Here is an 18030-nt window from a genome sequence, read left to right as displayed (position 1 = left end):
AGATGCCGGTTGGACGTGGAAGCACAATAATATGTAAAGGAAAGGATAATATCTGGCTAGGTGGACATTGTCAGGAGATAATTCACCGACAGGGAGTTTAACCACCGAGGCGAATCCGAGGTGGTTAATCACCCTGAAGGTGAATTATATCCCGACAATGAGCAGCTAGCCAGATATTATCCTGCTTATTACATGGCTACCTAACATAAATTAATAATAAATTGACCCAAAACACAACAAAAAAAGTATTCCATAAGTTTGTGCTGGCTTTGTCTGCCCAGCTGTCACTAGTGTGTATGTGTGTGTGTGTGTGTGTGTGTGTGTGTGTGTGTGTGTGTGTGTGTGTGTGTGTGTGTGTGTGTGTGTGTATGTGTATGTGTGTGTGTGTGTGTGTGTGTGTGTGTGTGTGTGTGTGTGTGTGTGTGTGTGTGTGTGTGTGTGTGTGTGTTTACATGGCTGTCATGTTGGAAACAGCAGTAAAACAAGTGGGGCGCAGCTGCACAGCTGGTGCTCAGAGGGTTTGATTAGGCATGGGGTCTGTTATAGAGCGGAGCGGTCATTATCAAGAAATAATTCTCTGTGAGGATCATAATTACAGTATATGACTCTGCATGAGGAAAAGTATTTTTGTATTATAATAACATTGTTTTATAGTTCAAGTTTCTAATGACTTTTTGTTTTGTATTATTTGCCATGATTTTAATTACCTGGACTTGCTTATTGCCCTGAGAGAATCAGTGATATCTTGCCTATACAACCCCCAAAACTAATCTTCTCTCACTTTTCTTTCCCCTCCAGATTTTTCGCAGAGCAGACAAAAATGGTGAGTACAATGACATAACATGCTTGTTGATGATGAATCTGTCACACCGTGACAGGCGTGTGTGTGCGTGTGTGCGTCCGTGCGTGCGTGTGTGCGTGCGTGCGTGCGTGTACTGTCCCCATTGCGAGGGGTTGTACTGTCCCCATTGTACTGTCTATGATGCCACCATGAGCCTAGTCCTGAACACCGTTGTGAGAACGAATATGATTGATTGATTGATTGATTCTTTATTGCAGACTCAGGGGAATCCATATCACAGTACATAACAACAACACAATAGATTAAAAAAATAGAAATATGGCTATTAGAGACGCTGCTGAGTGACATTCTTGCTGTATTTTTCCAAGACATGTGTCATAGGCCTGTGATTGTAACATAACTGCACCCATATAATGTTTGTGTTGTGTCCTTGTGCATTTCCCTTTGTGTGGACATAAAGAAATTCTTAAAATGTGTGTGTGTGTGTGTGTGTGTGTGTGTGTGTGTGTGTGTGTGTGTGTGTGTGTGTGTGTGTGTGTGTGTGTGTGTGTGTGCGCGTGTGTGTGTGTGAGGGTGTGTGTGTGTGTGTGTGTGTGTGTGTGTGTGTGTGTGTGTGTGCGCGTGTGTGTGTGCGTGTGCACACACCTCATACAAATAATAGCTGGGCATAGCAAGATAACGTGTTTTCATAATAAACAGCTTCCAAATGCTGCTCCTCTTCTCTCTCTATGATAGATCAGCTATTTTAGTTATATTGTTTTATTGTTGACCATTCTTGGAAATGTTTCAACATTGCCATTAATATGCCACAATAATATTTACGAAAAAAATTCTAATAAAAAAATTCTAAATAACATTGTCACATACAAATACTGTACTTTCTTTGTTTTTGAATGATAACTAACTGCTATTATGCGTAATCAGTCTGACAGCCAACTTAGTTTTTGAAAACCACCACAGTTCATCAGTGGTGGAAAGTAACTTAGTACTTTTACTTAAGTACAGTACTATCAAGTAATTTTGAGGTATTTGTACTTAGGCATGTACTTGAGTATTTCCAATTTCCAGTACTTGTACTTCTACTCCACTATATACATCTCAGAGCCAAAATGTTTACTTTTACACCACTACAAGTATTTGTTGTCAGGATATGATTTTAGGACCCAGAAGCGGACGGAAACAGGTTGAAGGTTAAACAGAGTTTTAATTGTAATTCAGTTCACAGGAAAGGAAGTCCAAACAAGTCCATGAACATAGAACCACAAAAAACCCTGGCAATCAAATCCAATATCCGGCAGGCAAAGGGAAGGTCAGAATCCAGGCAGGAGGTCAAAGAACAAAAGCTAAATGCAAGCAAAACTGGTGGGACTGGAGCAGAGAGCACAGGGACACAGGAGATATAATCTGGCAGAGAACAAAGAGACAAACAGGGTTTAAGTAGACTGAGGTCAGATTCTCACCTAATACTTCGGTAGACTTGGATGCGTATGGGCGGGGAAATTGAGGTTCTTGCATATTTAATTGGCTGCGGTTTGCCTTCACACTGTCATTCGCAGCAATTGGAAACGCAGCACGGGGGACCTTTATCAATGTGTTCCATTCATAAACTAGCCTACACAGTGAAATCTATGGTGATAAAATTACACTCATAACGTGCATGTGTCGTGCCGTCTGGGACCCCCCCCCCCCCCCCCCCTCTCTCTCTACGCACGCAGCCGCCACACACTGTTCTTTTGGGCATGGAGGCACAGCGCTGTGCCTCCATGCGCACTGATATAACTCCCCAGTCCCCACACAGTGACAGCACTCCATAGCACTCCATGTTTACGGCACGCACAGACAGACAGACAGAATATTCTGTAGGCTATAATAGGCTACACTGCAGTGTTTTTATGTGTTTTCTTAAGCAATTGATTAATGTACACGTCCTCATTTCGATCAGGGCTTCAGTCTCCTTATTCGACCACGTCTATCCACAGTAATGGGACATCTTTGCGCTGCGTAAAATATGCCTTCTCCGTCTCCAACTGTGTTCAGCTCCTCACCCGCCACATTATGTTTGCTTCATTTCCTTTATTTACTGCGGATTGCATTCACACCTGCACCGAGTGGAAGTGCGATTGGAAGCGAAGCGAAACCCCCGTTTTTGGGCGGAGTAAAATGCGGTTCTTTGCTGCGCATTAGGATTCGAATGAGCCTTCACACCTGCCAAACGAAGCGCACTTTCTGAAAATGCGCAGCAGGATTCGTTTTAATCGCAGCAAAGCTCTCTGGTGAGAATGTGACCTGAGTGTGACAAACGAACAGAGTGCAGGTGTGAAGCTCCACTCTGATTGGCTGATTGAGAGTGAGCAGATGAGTGGGAGTGACGGCACTGGAATGACAAGAAAAGACAATTAGTCAGGGCAGAAGCACATATGGCAACAACTAAAAGTATAGTCACACCCACAGGCAAGCCCAGACCCAAGGCTCAGACTGTATTCCTGACATTTGTAACTTATAGTTACTAGTTACTTTAGCAATTTTAATTTTGATTAGAACACATACATTAACCACTTCAACCCTATACATTTTGACTATTTGAAAATAGCCGAACAAGCTCACAATGCGTCGCAACACAGCACATTGCGGCTGTGTTTCGACTGCCCCCCACCCAATCACACAACACAAATGTTGTGTCAAACCATGTGACTCCCATTGGAAATGAATTGCGAGCTTGCATCAGTCAATAAGTCTCTATACAACAAGCATACATCAGTCTGTTGTAAAGGTGTGAGTCAGGCCTAGCATTCCCTCAGCTGCTGCTGTGGTTGAAAATGCCCTGTGACAAGGGAACCACTTATCTCAATGCCCTGTGACAAGGGAACCACTTATCTCAATGCCCTGTGACAAGGAAACCACTTATCTCAATGCAATATCAAAGTAAATAATCAGGTGCCAAACTGCCATCAGCGGGCCATGGTAGCAGCTACAGGGGATCATTAATAGCCTGGGATCCAGCCTGGATACGTTGGATTATTATTATGTTTTTGTCACTTCACTACTCAGTAGTAACAAAGTAAAAAAAGAGAAATAATTCACGGAACGTACTGTAGTAATAACCACCTTGACACCAAACATTACATCTTTACAGCTCTTGCCTTTCAGTGGCTGCATGCCGGCAACTCTCCAAAGCTAAATCTCCAAAGTAACTAGTAGTTATAGTTTCCAAATAATTGTGGAGTAAAAGTAAAATGATTGAAAATTGGAAATACTCACTAAGTCACGTAAAAAATAATAATGAAAACAAAATAATCTAAATTGTACTTAAGTACAGTACTTGAGTAAATGCACTTACTGTATCACTTACTTTACACCACTGCCACAGAGGGTGTCAAGTGAAGCGAGTGAGAGGTTACTGTTGTTGGGGAGAAAGTTGGAGATAAATGTACCGGTATACAAAATATATACTGTGATACTATACATGATTTCATTCAATACAGTTTCTCATTTACATGCAATAATTATTGTAGCCTACAGTAATAAACTCCACAGGGATAATCATGCAGCATATATCAAGTAAAGAAAAGAGAGACTATAGTATAAACAGAGTATGTCCTCTCCAGAGGAATATTGTTGTATAATAGTAACGTATACAGTAGATAGATGAGACGGAGCTCAGCACTAATAAGCTGTTGTGATGTACAGAGAAGCATATATACTAGTGTTACAGTTTAATATGAACACCAGGGTACACGCTGGGTGAAGAAAACATGAAAAATAGATGGGTCCTATGAAACATAGATATAAAAGCTGTGATACCATATTTATTAATTCCCTTTCTTTCGCGGATGGAGGTCGTGTACAAAAGAGAAATGCAAGTTACCATCAAAGTGGGGTCCAGGCATATTTTTTTTAATAATAATAATTATTATTATTATTATTATTATTATTTGTTTGCATACTTCTATTAGTCTTCTATTATGTCTATGTATATTTGTATGTGCCTTTTATTTCATATGGTGCAAGATACCGGGGTTGTGGCTCTTTCAGAGCGGGAACTCTGGGGGGAGGGGAGGGAAAAAAAAGTTCGTGTGAAAATTAATACAAAAACTTTGATCAAAAAAGTGGGGTCCAGGCAGAGCAGAGCTGGCCTGACGTACAGGCAAAACAGTTTTCTGCTTAGGGAGCCAGGTCAGCAAGGGATAGACGATAGTGTGTGTGTGTGCGTGCGTGCGTGCGTGCGTGCGTGCGTGCGTGCGTGCGTGCGTGCGTGCGTGCGTGCGTGGGTGCGTGCGTGCGTGCGTGCGTGCGACTGTGTGCTTAGATGCATTCTTGTTATGACTCACTTATCTGTCTTCGTCTTACAGTATATATTGTATGGCAAACAAAAACTATACAAGCCCTTCCTATGAGTTCACAATGTGTCACTCACAATCCAACATGCTGTGAGCTTGTATAAGCTATTTGTGTAGAGATACTATTTTTTTAATAGCGTTTTCGTTGGCGAAAGGGCCTTTCTGTGTGGAGTTTGCATGTTCTCCCTGTGTCCCCTAGGGTAGTTTGCATGTTCTCCCCGTGTCCCCTAGGGTAGGTAACCCAAACAAAAAAACATGCAGTAATCCTGGTCTCTAAACTGCCTCCCCCTGGCCAGCCGGGGCGCCTGATGGAGGGGAAAGGAATAACGTGTTCTTTCCGTACGCTATACGTCCTACCGGGGGAAACTCCCCCCTGTCAGGTAATAAGAAGCGGCTCATTCCTCAGGCATTGAAGGAAGGATGAGCTCAGTTCTGGGCTCTCCCCAGGTTGGCAGAGGGAGAGTAGCGCCCAGGATTACAGTTTAGGCATTGGCACCAGGTTAAAACAATATGGGTTACAACATCGTGGGATAAAAAAAAGAGGAAAAAAAGAGAGAGAGCTTTTAGATTTGCCGAAAACAGAGGTAAACACAATAAAAGAAAGAGTGCATAGGGTGATTAAAGGACCCTAGACGATCATGCAAATGGCTTCATTTTTAGATGTCTGGCACAAGATGGCCAGCATTGTAATAATATTACAATTACAAGTATATTATACTGTACGTTCTGGTCACCTGACTTGACCCATTGCAAATCTTTGAATATATATTCTTTCAGAGCGAACGTTTTTAAGTCAAATCTTTGCTTCTGGTGAGGGGGTCCATGGAAGAATATATTTTCAAATGGGGTTGGCGGCCAATTACATATATTTTTGGGGGTCCTTGACATGAAAATGTTTGAGAACGACTGACATAGAAACATAGGGCTTTTCAGAAAACTGTCTTAGAAGACATTTGTAGAATCTTTTCTCAGGTCTAAATGGGTTAAGCAATCTCCAAAATGGTAAAGCTAATGGCTACCTCCAAAACAAAGGGCGCCGGCAGGACAGCCAATGAGCATGCACTGCCAGAACTATCTGCTGCACGTGAAAAAATGTCAGATAAAGCTTAGTCTCTCTCGAGACAGACTGTTGACTCCGTCAATGTTTTTCCTTTATTTATTTTTTGACGATGGGTTCTCAGATTGGATAAACAAGACGATGATGGGGCCCGAGTAAACAACAGCTGAGCGAGCATGAAGAGAGGTAGTGAACTAAGTAGGACACAAAGTGGGACACACTCTTCGTATCTCTCCCAATAGGTCAGTCCCTTTGCTGCCCGAGAAGAATCTCAGTTCTCCTAAGTGGTTTATAAATTCCCAAGGACTAGCTCAGAAGGTCTAGAATTACTGAGAGCATCCAGTCCAATCTCCTCACAGTGGGCTCTCAGGCTCTTCGTGAAAGCCTGGCTGAGCACTATGTCGTCTATGCTTTTATACTTTACTGATGCTGGTATATTCTTAGTATGTTTCAGCCTCATAGCCTAATAATGGACATTGTTAGTGCGTGTGTACGTGCATGCCTGCGTGCGTGCGTGGCCTAGTTCTATGTTTGGACTTCAATTTCGGATACCTGGTTGCTTGCTTCTCTCGCTGAATCTGGCAACACGTACGGCTGCACTGCACATCAGCTGAGTTTATGTTGTGGTCCATATAGACTCCATACCTCACACTCGCAGGCAGTTAAAGGAGACACTGGGGATGGTTTTCAGGGTCCAAACGTCCAAGAGAGTTTTCCCAACACCATTCCCTGCTTTGATACACACGGTGCCTACACTGCTGTGTTGTGTAAGATATCTTAATCATTGCAGTCAGCCTCAGCCCGGAGCATCTGGGGAAGAACAGATACTATTATTCTTAACTGACAAACAAAGGCACCATATAGTGTGCAATTGTTGTTATATTTTGTCTTCTGGCTGCAATGTTGAGGAGCTGTACACCAAATAATGTTACTCTCGCAGTATATGGGATGTAACGATAAATAATTCACAAAATGTTTTCTTCTATGTTTTTGAGACCACGTACCGCTCCTGCAGTTCACCCAAAACAAAGTACAAAGAAAGGCGCAACAGTTTCCTTCGTGCTTTAATTTTCAGACTCAGAGAATGTGCATTTTTGTGACAGTCAAACATCAGACAGACAGACAGACAGACAGACAGACAAACAGGGAGGGAGCGAGGGAGGGAAGGAAATATAACATCAATAGTGGAGGTAACATTTATGAAAAAACACACAGAAATAGACAGACGTGTCTCCTGAGATGGACGCAGGGAGAAATCTATCAGTCTTCTATAGGGCTATACTGGAAGTAGTTGAAGTTACAGTCGTGAACACAATAATGTCTCACAAATAGCAGGCAGCTGATAACAATAACCTTTCACGATGTACATCAATGCAATAGATTGATCAATTAAGCTGAGAGGCCCAGACTAACGTGTTCTTTTTTGGTTTTCTGCAGCGCTTTCCATGAATAATAAGGTTAACCCAGATCTGTCAGTCAGAGCAAAGCAAAACTCCCAGAAGTCATCATCAGTCCCCTCCAAGGAGACCAAGGAAGGGCGATCCAAAAGACAACTGGTGGTCAGCTTGACACCTTCAACATGGGAGGCTTTCCAAATACAGGCCTCTAGGGGATAGCCTGGCAGGCATAGCATTTTATGGGTTTCTGAACCGATCGTGAGCGGAAAGAACGTCATCTTGTAGTCACTGGTTTGTAGTCAGACCGGAACCTCCTTCCGCGACCAGAATTACCCAATTATCAATTCAAGGGCGTCATCATTTTAGGGCCATACCCGATAAAAGCCTTGATGCGGCGTATGAATCCGACAGTACTTCTTTGGAATGGTTTGTTTGGTATCGACTGGCGAGACTTCAAACTAACAGGGGGGACAAAAAACACAGAAACGCTGAAAAACCAGAACCATCTTTAGTTTCCGGTCTAAAACCATGCCTAGACTGGGTCGGATCACGATATGATACAATACGATACAACTTTATTGTCAGCTTGCACTGAAATTTGTTTTGCGTCATCGTTCAAGAAACAGACAAGACATAGACAATACATTACAAAATGGTAGACATATTACAGGACAAAAATCACAGAAACAATCAGGAACAAGACATTTTTGGTTTAAAAGCAAGACAGACTGATGCACAAAAGAGTTCTTTAGTCTGTTTTTCTTAAATGTAGGGACCCTAAACCGCCTCATGGAAGGCAACAGTTGATATTCATCATTTAAAACATGTAAGGGGTCAAAATATGCATACAGTGCTCATGTGTTGTTTTTTATTTTAGTTTTAGTCATAGTTTCTTAAATAGTTTTAATTTAGTTTCAGTCACATTTTAGTCATTTTTAGTGTCTAGTTTTAGTCGACTAAAATGTATTTTGGTGGGCCTTAATTGATGACATCGTAATGACGTTATTACATGTTTTTACACACAGCCGATCTACTTTTTTACATGTTTTTACACACAGCCGATCTACAAGCTCACAACGCGTTGCGCTGTGACGTGTTGTGAGCTTGTAGATCTGCTATTTTCAGCATGCAACCAAGTGTAAAATGACTCATACTGGATCTCTTGTCCACTAGTCTAGTTTTTATTTGTTGACGAAATTGTCAGTATATTTAGTTTTAGTCATCATAGCTTAGTTTAAATTTAGTTTCCATCAATGAAAAAATGTAGTCCACGAACATTGTTCGTTTTAGTCAACGAAATCAACACACAGATACAGTGCTGCATGAAAATAGCTTTATAGACTCAACACTCTCTGTGAACAAGGTTTTTATCTTGTAGAAGTCTGGCTGTCGCCATCGCCATTACCTCATTATTTAGGAGGTAAATTCTGCTTTCTGTATAGCAAAGAAATTTAAGGAGCACTTCTGTTTAACTTTTTATCAATGTTCTCTAACCCCAAATCTATAAATCTAAAGGTCATTACAACACTGGCGAATTAGCGACGCGATTTATTCGCATCGTGTCGCTAATTGGCCAGTGTGTAATGACCTTCACACTATTAAGGCAACCGGCCGGTTCCACACGCTGCACAAGGTGCCCTTTTTTCACTTGAGCACCTGTCCCTCTAAATGTCTGTGCACGCCACTGTCTCTAACAGCCTCATGTTAATTTTATACTTCTGACGAAAATATCCAAAATACAAGCTCACAGCAACGTCACAGATGCAACGTGCCACGACACTGTCGTATGGCACACGACACGGCTAAACAAGTCATCGCAGTGGGCACAGAGATGGTGCTTTTTGACCTGATCGATTCTACAAATGTCGTCTAAATGCTGACAGTTTTCTGAAAAACGTTTCCATGTCAGTCGTTCTCATACATTTTCACGTCAAGGACCCCCAGAATGATCTGTATTTGGCCCTCGACCCCCATCTGAAAATATGTTATTCCAGGGACCCGCCTCCCCCCAGATGCAAAGATTTGACTTAAAAACGTTCACTTTCAAAGAATATAATTATATTCAAAGATTTGCGCCACATTTTCACGATTTTTCTAAAATAGCAGACCTACAAGTTCATAGCGCGGCACTCGGTGTCGCACTATGAGCTTGTAGATCTGCTATTTAAAAAAAAAAATCAAGTATAACATAATGCTTAAAACACCAAAAGGGGTTCCCGCCCAAAATGTGTTAAAAAGAGAAATTAAATAGTTTTTCTTTGTCAAATAGCATGGAATGTGTTGAACTTGGTAGCTCGATACAGCTCATTAGCCTTTCACTGTGAATGTGAGGCAGAAAGAGAGGCGAGCAATAGAGAGATCGGAGAAGAGAGGTGAGAATGGCTTGCGAAAGCAGAGAAATCTGCGGCAGTGGCTTGTCTTGCTGCTGCCCTCCGCAAACACATCATGTATTCAGCTCAGCTACAGTCTAAGCCCTAAGGGGCCTGACGGGACGGACCGGTCCAGGCTCCAGCTAACAGATGGTCTTCAAAGTTACCTTTGGAGGTTTAAATCAGCCAACAGGAATATTAAACGTATTAAATTGCCTCTATCATGTCATCTAGCCAGGAGTTCGGACTGATATGCATGGCAGGGCTATTATATTATCACACAGGCTATTATGAGATGTTTCTAGAGAGAGTTGTGTGGGCTGTATATGCACAGCAGCAGAAGAAATTGGGCCGCTTTCCTTTCTTTCCTTCACAGGTTTTATCAATGTTGCAGTGTTGATTTCGTCGACTAAAACTAAGACTAAAATGTTAGGAAGGGACTAGTGGACAAGAGATCCAGTATAATTCATTTTACACTTGAAAATATAGCTGAGATCTACAAGGCTATTTTCAGCAAGTGTAAAAACAGTCATTATGACCCCCCCCAAAATACATTTTAGTCGACTAAATCAACTGTAGATTTAGTCGAATAGTTAAAATGGCCAGTCTACAAGCTCACAACGTGTCAATGTAGAGGCTAGCTGAACTATTAAAAAAAAAGTTTATGTATAAGGGGTTTAGAACAAAAAAAACAACACTGATACCTCTCTCTTTACTCCAATGTCCCCTCGACTCCGAGAATTGTACACCTACAAACACGTGTGTCATTGTGATTGTACTTGAAGCTATTATAGCTACCGGTACTCTTATTGTTATTAAGCAACATAATAACATTTCCATTGTAGCCAATAATCATCATGCGGCACTTGGGTCCAGCAGACTGCAGATGCTGACTAATCTGTACAATCTCTAGCAGTGGACAGATTGATAGTAGACAGTCTTGGAACAGACACTTCCCCGCACATCACCTTAAACAACCAGGCAATTCATCTTCCGCTATTGATTTTCCTGTCCACTGCAATTTTGTACTTATTTTGTACTGCAGTAACCCATTATGCAGAAGAAATAAATATTCTGACCAAAACAGTCAAAAGCTGCAACGTTTTGCATTTTCAATGTACCAATTGTATATTTAGAGCACAGTATAATACAATACTGTGATTGTGATATAATGCAATACTGTGATTGTGATATAGGGCAGGGTTGGGTGGAATGCAGTACACACACATGCACACACGCACGCACGCACGCACGCATGCACGCACTCACTCATATCCTGCTGTCTTTTAACATGTGTTAACATCTGAATTTCAGATGATGGCAAGCTGTCATTTGACGAGTTCAATGCATACTTTGCTGATGGCATCCTGACTACAGACGAGCTACAGGAGCTGTTCTTCTCCATCGACGGACGACAGAACAAGTAGGTGGCAAAGATGGTCTGATTGAACCATGCAAATGGTTCATATTAAAAGCATTTGTTTCCCATTGTTTGCAGGCAAAGAGTTTCAATTAAATATGATAATAATATAAAAACAAATTGCTTTACAAGCTTATACAAATGTATAAAAACAATTGATGTACACACTAGCAAAGCGTATGACATTGACATTGAATAAATGCATCAAACATACAGTCAACATTTAACACATTTAATACAACTCATCTCATATTGAACAAAAGAAAAAAACATGTTTTTAAACGTGATTTCTTGCATTAAGTCTGATCTCCTCAGGCAGATACTAAAGCTCTGTCACTCTTTTTATGTTTTCAATCTGATTCTCAGAATGAGCAATAGATTTCTCCTCGAGTATCCCAGCCTCCCGGGGCTGTTTGGGTGTGAAACGATCCATAATATTTTTGGGGAGCGGAGACTGCTTCTGGGTTTGACGGTACGATAAATAAAATATGAAAATCAATCCTGAACTTAATAGGCTGGACCGCTGAAGGGAGTATGTACGTTGGGGATAACACTACGGATCTAGCAGAAGTTAGATCCAACAGTCATTAGTGGAAAAAACTGTCATTACGACGGCATCATTGCCAGCCAAAATACATTTTATTCAACTAAATCAACTGTAGATTTAGTCGACTAAAATCTTAATCTTAAAAACTAAATGAAAACTATTCAAGAGACTATAAAACTCAAATCAAAATGTGCTGCCAAAAACAACACTGTACCGGAGTAGCCGTTTCTTTTTTTTTTTACCGCAATCTGACTTACTTACTATATCCAGTAATAACCAGGGGTCACCAACATGTCAATCTGACTTACTTACTATATCCAGTAATAACCAGGGGTCACCAACATGTCCGTACACGGACAAACGTGTCCGTGGCAAAAGACTTGGTCATGCCCGACACAGAGACCCAAAAGGACTGACCACGTACCTCTAGCACAGTTTAATGGAGTTCTGCAGTTGCAGCACTAGGATTATGTGAACACTTATTCCTCCCCTCTGGACATAGAGGCACGCTCCAAATACTGCAATCTGAAAAATCATCCAGAGGCTGAAGAAGTAATTGGTCTGTCTGGTTTCTACTTTACTTTATATTCATGGAACACTTAAAAGCCTAGTTTCATCTGTTGAGACAGTCTGTCTCGTGCATGTGCATGTGCATGTGCATGTGCATGTGCATGTGCATGTGTATGTGCACACACACACACACACACACACACACACACACACACACACACACACACACACACACACACACACACACACACACACACACACACACACAGAGGAGGACATTAAAATGTATCAAACTCACAATAAACAACCCATTGAGAATACAGAGCTTTCTGTGAAAGCAGAAGGAGTCAGTAATAGTATTGAGGACATGGCGTGTAGACGTGGACATTTTTGCGAGTTTTCTAATTACTCAAGTCATTAGCCAGCTTTAATTGGTGCCTCTTCATTTGGCAGACTATAGACCTAAATGACCAGTAGAATCCATTAACCTAGCCACAGGGGAACCCTCTTAAAGGGGGGCACATTTATGGTGTGATCATCTATCTTCGCAGCTCCAAGCAGTCATCCATCCTTCCAAAGTCTGGCACATATTATTTAATAAGCATTTAATTTGAATGTTGTTAGATTTGATCTAAACCGGAATGAGTCACAGTGACAGGTGGATACAACAGCACTGACAACACAAATATGTGGGGGGAGGAATTATTTGGCATGACGACTAAATTGGGGGGAAAGGGGGGAAGCAAAAAAAAAAACACAGGTTAGGTTGACATGCATGCTGTGTTCTTCGTGGCCTGAACGCGTACACAGCCTGTTACAAAAGCAACTAGAAAAAGTGCCCTTCTGGGCACAGGTCTCCACCAGGAGGATAGGAATATTTAGGAGTAATATAAACATGTTTTTTGTTTGTTTGTTCCAATCTTTGCCAATCAGGATGGAATATGGGAAATGGTGCAGATCCGTGTTGATGGCACGCATGCACAATCCACCTGTTGGTGGCGCTATAACAGGGCAATGTGAAATGGGTGGGCTATATTCCTCAGCCTAGTAGGAAAGTGCGTGAAAGATTTCACGTGAAATTGCACGCTGCGTTCATGATTTGAGGTTTTTTGTTCAAAACAGGCCAATCCTGCAAAATTTGAAAGCCAATGTTAAGCCAATTAGGATGGAATATGAAATATCAGACACATCCGTCTTGAGCACATGACTATGGAGATACTGTGTAACGATTTGCGGGATTTTTGGACAAAATCTGTAGGTGTACTGTGCAAAAACTTGTTTTGCACAAAGCGGCCTCCTGGTGGCGCTATAACAGGCCGTTCTGGAAATTTTGGGGCAGAGGTTCATCGTTGGCATCCAGGGAGTGTGTGTGCAAAATGTGGCATCGACCGGGTTAACGGTGGCCGAGATTAGCTTGTCACGGACGGACGGACACACGGACACACGGACACACGGACGGACGGACGGAGTGCAAAACATACTCTCTCCCCATGCCTTCGGCCTGGTGGAGACAATAATACAAAAACGAATGGACTTTTAATGAGGATCAGGAAACTATTATAATTATTGGGACAGTAATACACAACCGTCCTTGTGATCGCATTCATTGGCTTAACCAAGTTCCTTGGCCTGATAATTAAAATTCTATAGCCACACAGCTCTAGTTCTAGCACACATTGGACATGAACATGAGCGGCACGTCTTTGAATTCTGCTGGACTCAATTAACTTTCCCCTTCTGCCTCCCCCTGTGCTCTGCCCCGCAGCAACCTAGACACTGACAAGCTTTCAGGTGAGTGGGGTAATTGCTTTGTCTTGTTTGCATGTCTATTCCCTAGTTTACACATCACATTAATATGATTGCAAAACCTTGGCTAAGTTATTTTTATTTATTTTCTTATTTAATGGGTAGACAATGGGTAAACCTTCCCCTCCATTCACACCATGATTCACCTGCATCCACCATCACCTTTTATCCTTTGAGTGTACACATTTTGAGCAGTGGTGGTAAGTAACTAAGTACAATTTTTAGGTATTTGTACTCTACTTGAGTATTTCCAATTTTCAATACTTTTACTTTTACTACTACTACATCTCAGAGGCAAAGGGTATTTGAAAACGTTAGTTACTAGTCAGTGATTTGGATTATTATTACAAAACATATACCCTACACTAACTAGTAACTATAACTAACCACTTCAACCCATACATTCCGGCTATTTGAAAATAGCCGACCTGCTATTTTCAAAATATGTTTTGTATTTGAAAACGTGTGATGGGACATTCTGCATAATGAGTAATAAGTAAAAGTAAATGTACTCAAGTAAATGTTGAATTCCTGGGCTTTGTATTCCTATATTGCAGTATTGATACTTTTACTTAAGTACTTTTTTTCCTCCCACCACTGACCTGAATAAAGGGAAATATCCAGGCCTGTATAAACACAGGAGATACCCAGAATAAAAAAACATGCATCATTTATTGAATGGCATCTCAATCCTGTGCTGCAGTCCATCTTCATCCTATCATCACAGAGTCCAAGCTTTAATGCACTTCACTCACTCTTCACCCCTTTTCCCCCTCACTGTATATGTTTAGTTTTTTTCCCCTCACTGTATATGTTCAGTTCCCCCCCCCCCCTTTTTCCCCCTCTAAATGTTATGATGATTTCCTGTTTTTGGCGTAGTGTATATTTGTACGTCTCTAAATGTTATGATGAATTGAACAAGGTGGACCCTCTTGTAAACAAGTGTAATACTTTATTGGGTCGTCCACTCACAGTTGACAGCTTTTGTATTGAGTTGTGCTTGAAATGTACTGTAATTCTGCATACTGTTAAATACTTCAATCAATCAATCAATCTGTAGGTCAATGCTGAGCCGCTGCGGTGATAATGTAAGCTAGTTAGGGATGCGCCGGAAGGGAAATTCTTGGCCGAAACCGAATACCGAATATCGGAAACAATTGGCCGAATACCGAATATCGGAAACAGTTGGCCGAATAGCGAATATCAGAATATGATTAGTAGGCCTATTATATATATTTTTTAACCATTCTTTGTACCATAAACGTTGCTGTCATAGCCGCATATTTGTCGGTTCTTTGACTATTCCGTTTCGGCCTCTAAAATCAACGGAACCGAATATGCTTTTTTTATTTTTCCACCATGTTCGGCCGAATCGTTTCTGTGGCCGAATATTCGGTGCATAACCCTAAAGGTAGTTGTTGAGACAGATATACGGTGACTGGGCAAATGTACAAAATCAATATGGATAACATAATGGAATCTAAGATGCATGCAGGGGGGGAAAGCTGCCTTTTCCCTACTGTGTCAAATTGATACAGCTTTGTGATGATGACATGATATATTTATAACACTATATTTAACCAAAGACGTTTTGACACTTCTCTGATGTTTTAGCAGCCTAGCCTAGATTGTTTTCTTAACCTTTAAAAGATCAAATAATTCTTATGATCAGGTTTATCCTTTGATGGGAATCTGTATGCCAAGTACAAAGGATTGGTGTTGTGAGAATGGACTATTTTATATGTGATATTTATTATATTTATAATATGCAGTGGTGGAAACTCTCGAGAAAGTAAAAATCTCAAGAGTTAAAGAAAGGGTCCATTTGGTTACCAACTCGCTATCATTTAGCTGCAGGGGACCACCTGGAACCCCCTCAAGGACCACTGGTTGACAGCATTGTGATGAGTGTAGAGACCAGTGGTGGAAAACGTACTCAATTTTCTTACTTAAGTAAAAGTACCAATACTGCAATTTAGAACTACTTCGTTACAAGTAAAAGTACGGAATTGAAAATATACTTGATTAAAAGTACAAAATAATCAGTACTTAAAGTACTAAGAGTAAACATACTCATATTGAAGAATGTCCCACTTCACAAGTTCAAAATGTGTACAAAATCTATTGAAAATAGCCGATCTACAAGCTCACAATGCGTCGCATCGCAACACATTGTGAGCTTGTTGATCAGCTATTTTCAAATTGCCAAAATGTATAGGGTTGAAGTGGTTAATGAGATGCAGTGGAGTAGAAGTAAAAGTACTAGTGGAAATTGGAAATACTCAAGTAAAGTACAAATACCTCAGAATTGTACAGTACGGTACAGTACTTAAATAAAAGTACTTGGTTACTTTCCATCACTGGTATTGACTGACTGGGCTCTCTCTCTCTATGTCTCCTGCCAGATTACTTCTCTCAGCACCTGGGGGAGTACGTGAATGTCCTCTCAGCTCTAGAGAGCCTCAATATTTCCATCTTAAAGGCAATGGATAAAACCAAAGAGGTGAGCTTTCCTGAGCATGTGTATCGTGTTACGTACACAGTATGTGGGACTCTTCGTCCCCAAGGTCAAGGTCATGTCAGCGCAGCAGATATACGTAGGCTTTTTAGAAGTCCTTAATAACACATCCTGCTCCAAGCACGCACGCACGCACGCACACACGCACGCACGCACGCACGCACGCACGCAGGCACACTCTCTTTATCTCTCTCCTCTCTCTTTCTCTCTCTCTCACACACACAGTGTCACACACACACACACAAACACACACACACACACACACACACACACACACACACACACACACACACACATGCACACACAGACAGTCACACACGTACGTGTGCGCGCACGCACGCACAAATGCATGCATGCACGCAAGCATGCACGCACACGCGCGCACACACACACACACACACACACACACACACACACACACACACACACACACACACACACACACACACACACACACACACACACACACACACATAAACACACATACACACATACACACACACACACACACACACACACACAGGGAAGCTGCTGCATGGTACCATAATTGGTGTCAAACACGTCACAGACGGTCACACAATAACTTTTTCACCAAGGGTTGAATAAGCTGAACGTAATTAAGTAGAGTCGAGTATACTTCAGTATACTTCAGTATAAGTATACTTCAGTATACTGTATACTTTACTTCAGCACACTTTCTTGCCAAGAATATTTATTTATATATATCAAGTCAATAACATAAATGCATAAAAGCGTACAATCAACCCTAATAAACCCACCCCCACCATTGAAGCCGTATATATATATATATAGCGAAGCGGAATATTTTCGAGAATCGATTCCTCAAAGCAGAGAGAGAGAGAGAGAGAGAGAGAGAGAGAGAGAGAGAGAGAGAGAGAGAGAGAGAGAGAGAGAGAGATGTCTGCTAAATAATTATGCCTCCTGTCTTAATTAGAGCACCTTGTTCCTCTGTTCAGGCTCTCTGTGTGCTTTCAGAATGGGGGAGGGGGGGGGGAGCGGGGGGGGGATCCATTGAGAGTTGTTGCAATTCCAGCAGCAGATGCAGCTGGTTCCACGGCGGCTGTCAGCGGCATATAATATATACAGGCTGGTTGTCACACTAAAGCTGTGACGAAGAGACAGGAACCCCCTTTAGTGTTTTACTAAGCATTATGTTATACTTTAGCTAAAAAAAAAAAAGGTCTAATGTGTTCTTCTTCTTCTTCTTGTCGTGTCCACAAGACAGTCAGTTACAACACTTGGCTAT

At 41.5% G+C, this 18030-nt stretch overlaps 1 protein-coding gene across 1 annotated transcript in view; it reads left to right on the top strand.

Annotated features, from left to right (window-relative positions):
• necab3 (N-terminal EF-hand calcium binding protein 3) overlaps positions 1-18030 on the top strand; it is a gene marked incomplete at both ends in the record, with an annotated part of 57209 nt that overhangs the window by 13508 nt on the left and 25671 nt on the right. The window contains 4 exons of the mRNA XM_083771063.1: positions 799-823; positions 11277-11385; positions 14205-14230; positions 16651-16748. Of these exons, the coding sequence (XP_083627189.1) occupies positions 799-823; positions 11277-11385; positions 14205-14230; positions 16651-16748 (258 nt within the window). The remainder of the gene's footprint in view (positions 1-798; positions 824-11276; positions 11386-14204; positions 14231-16650; positions 16749-18030) is intronic.

Source organism: Protomyctophum parallelum (genome assembly GCF_964188405.1).
Source record: "Protomyctophum parallelum genome assembly, chromosome: 8".
Classification (NCBI taxonomy): domain Eukaryota; kingdom Metazoa; phylum Chordata; class Actinopteri; order Myctophiformes; family Myctophidae; genus Protomyctophum; species Protomyctophum parallelum.
This window is presented reverse-complemented; position numbering and strand designations above follow the sequence as displayed.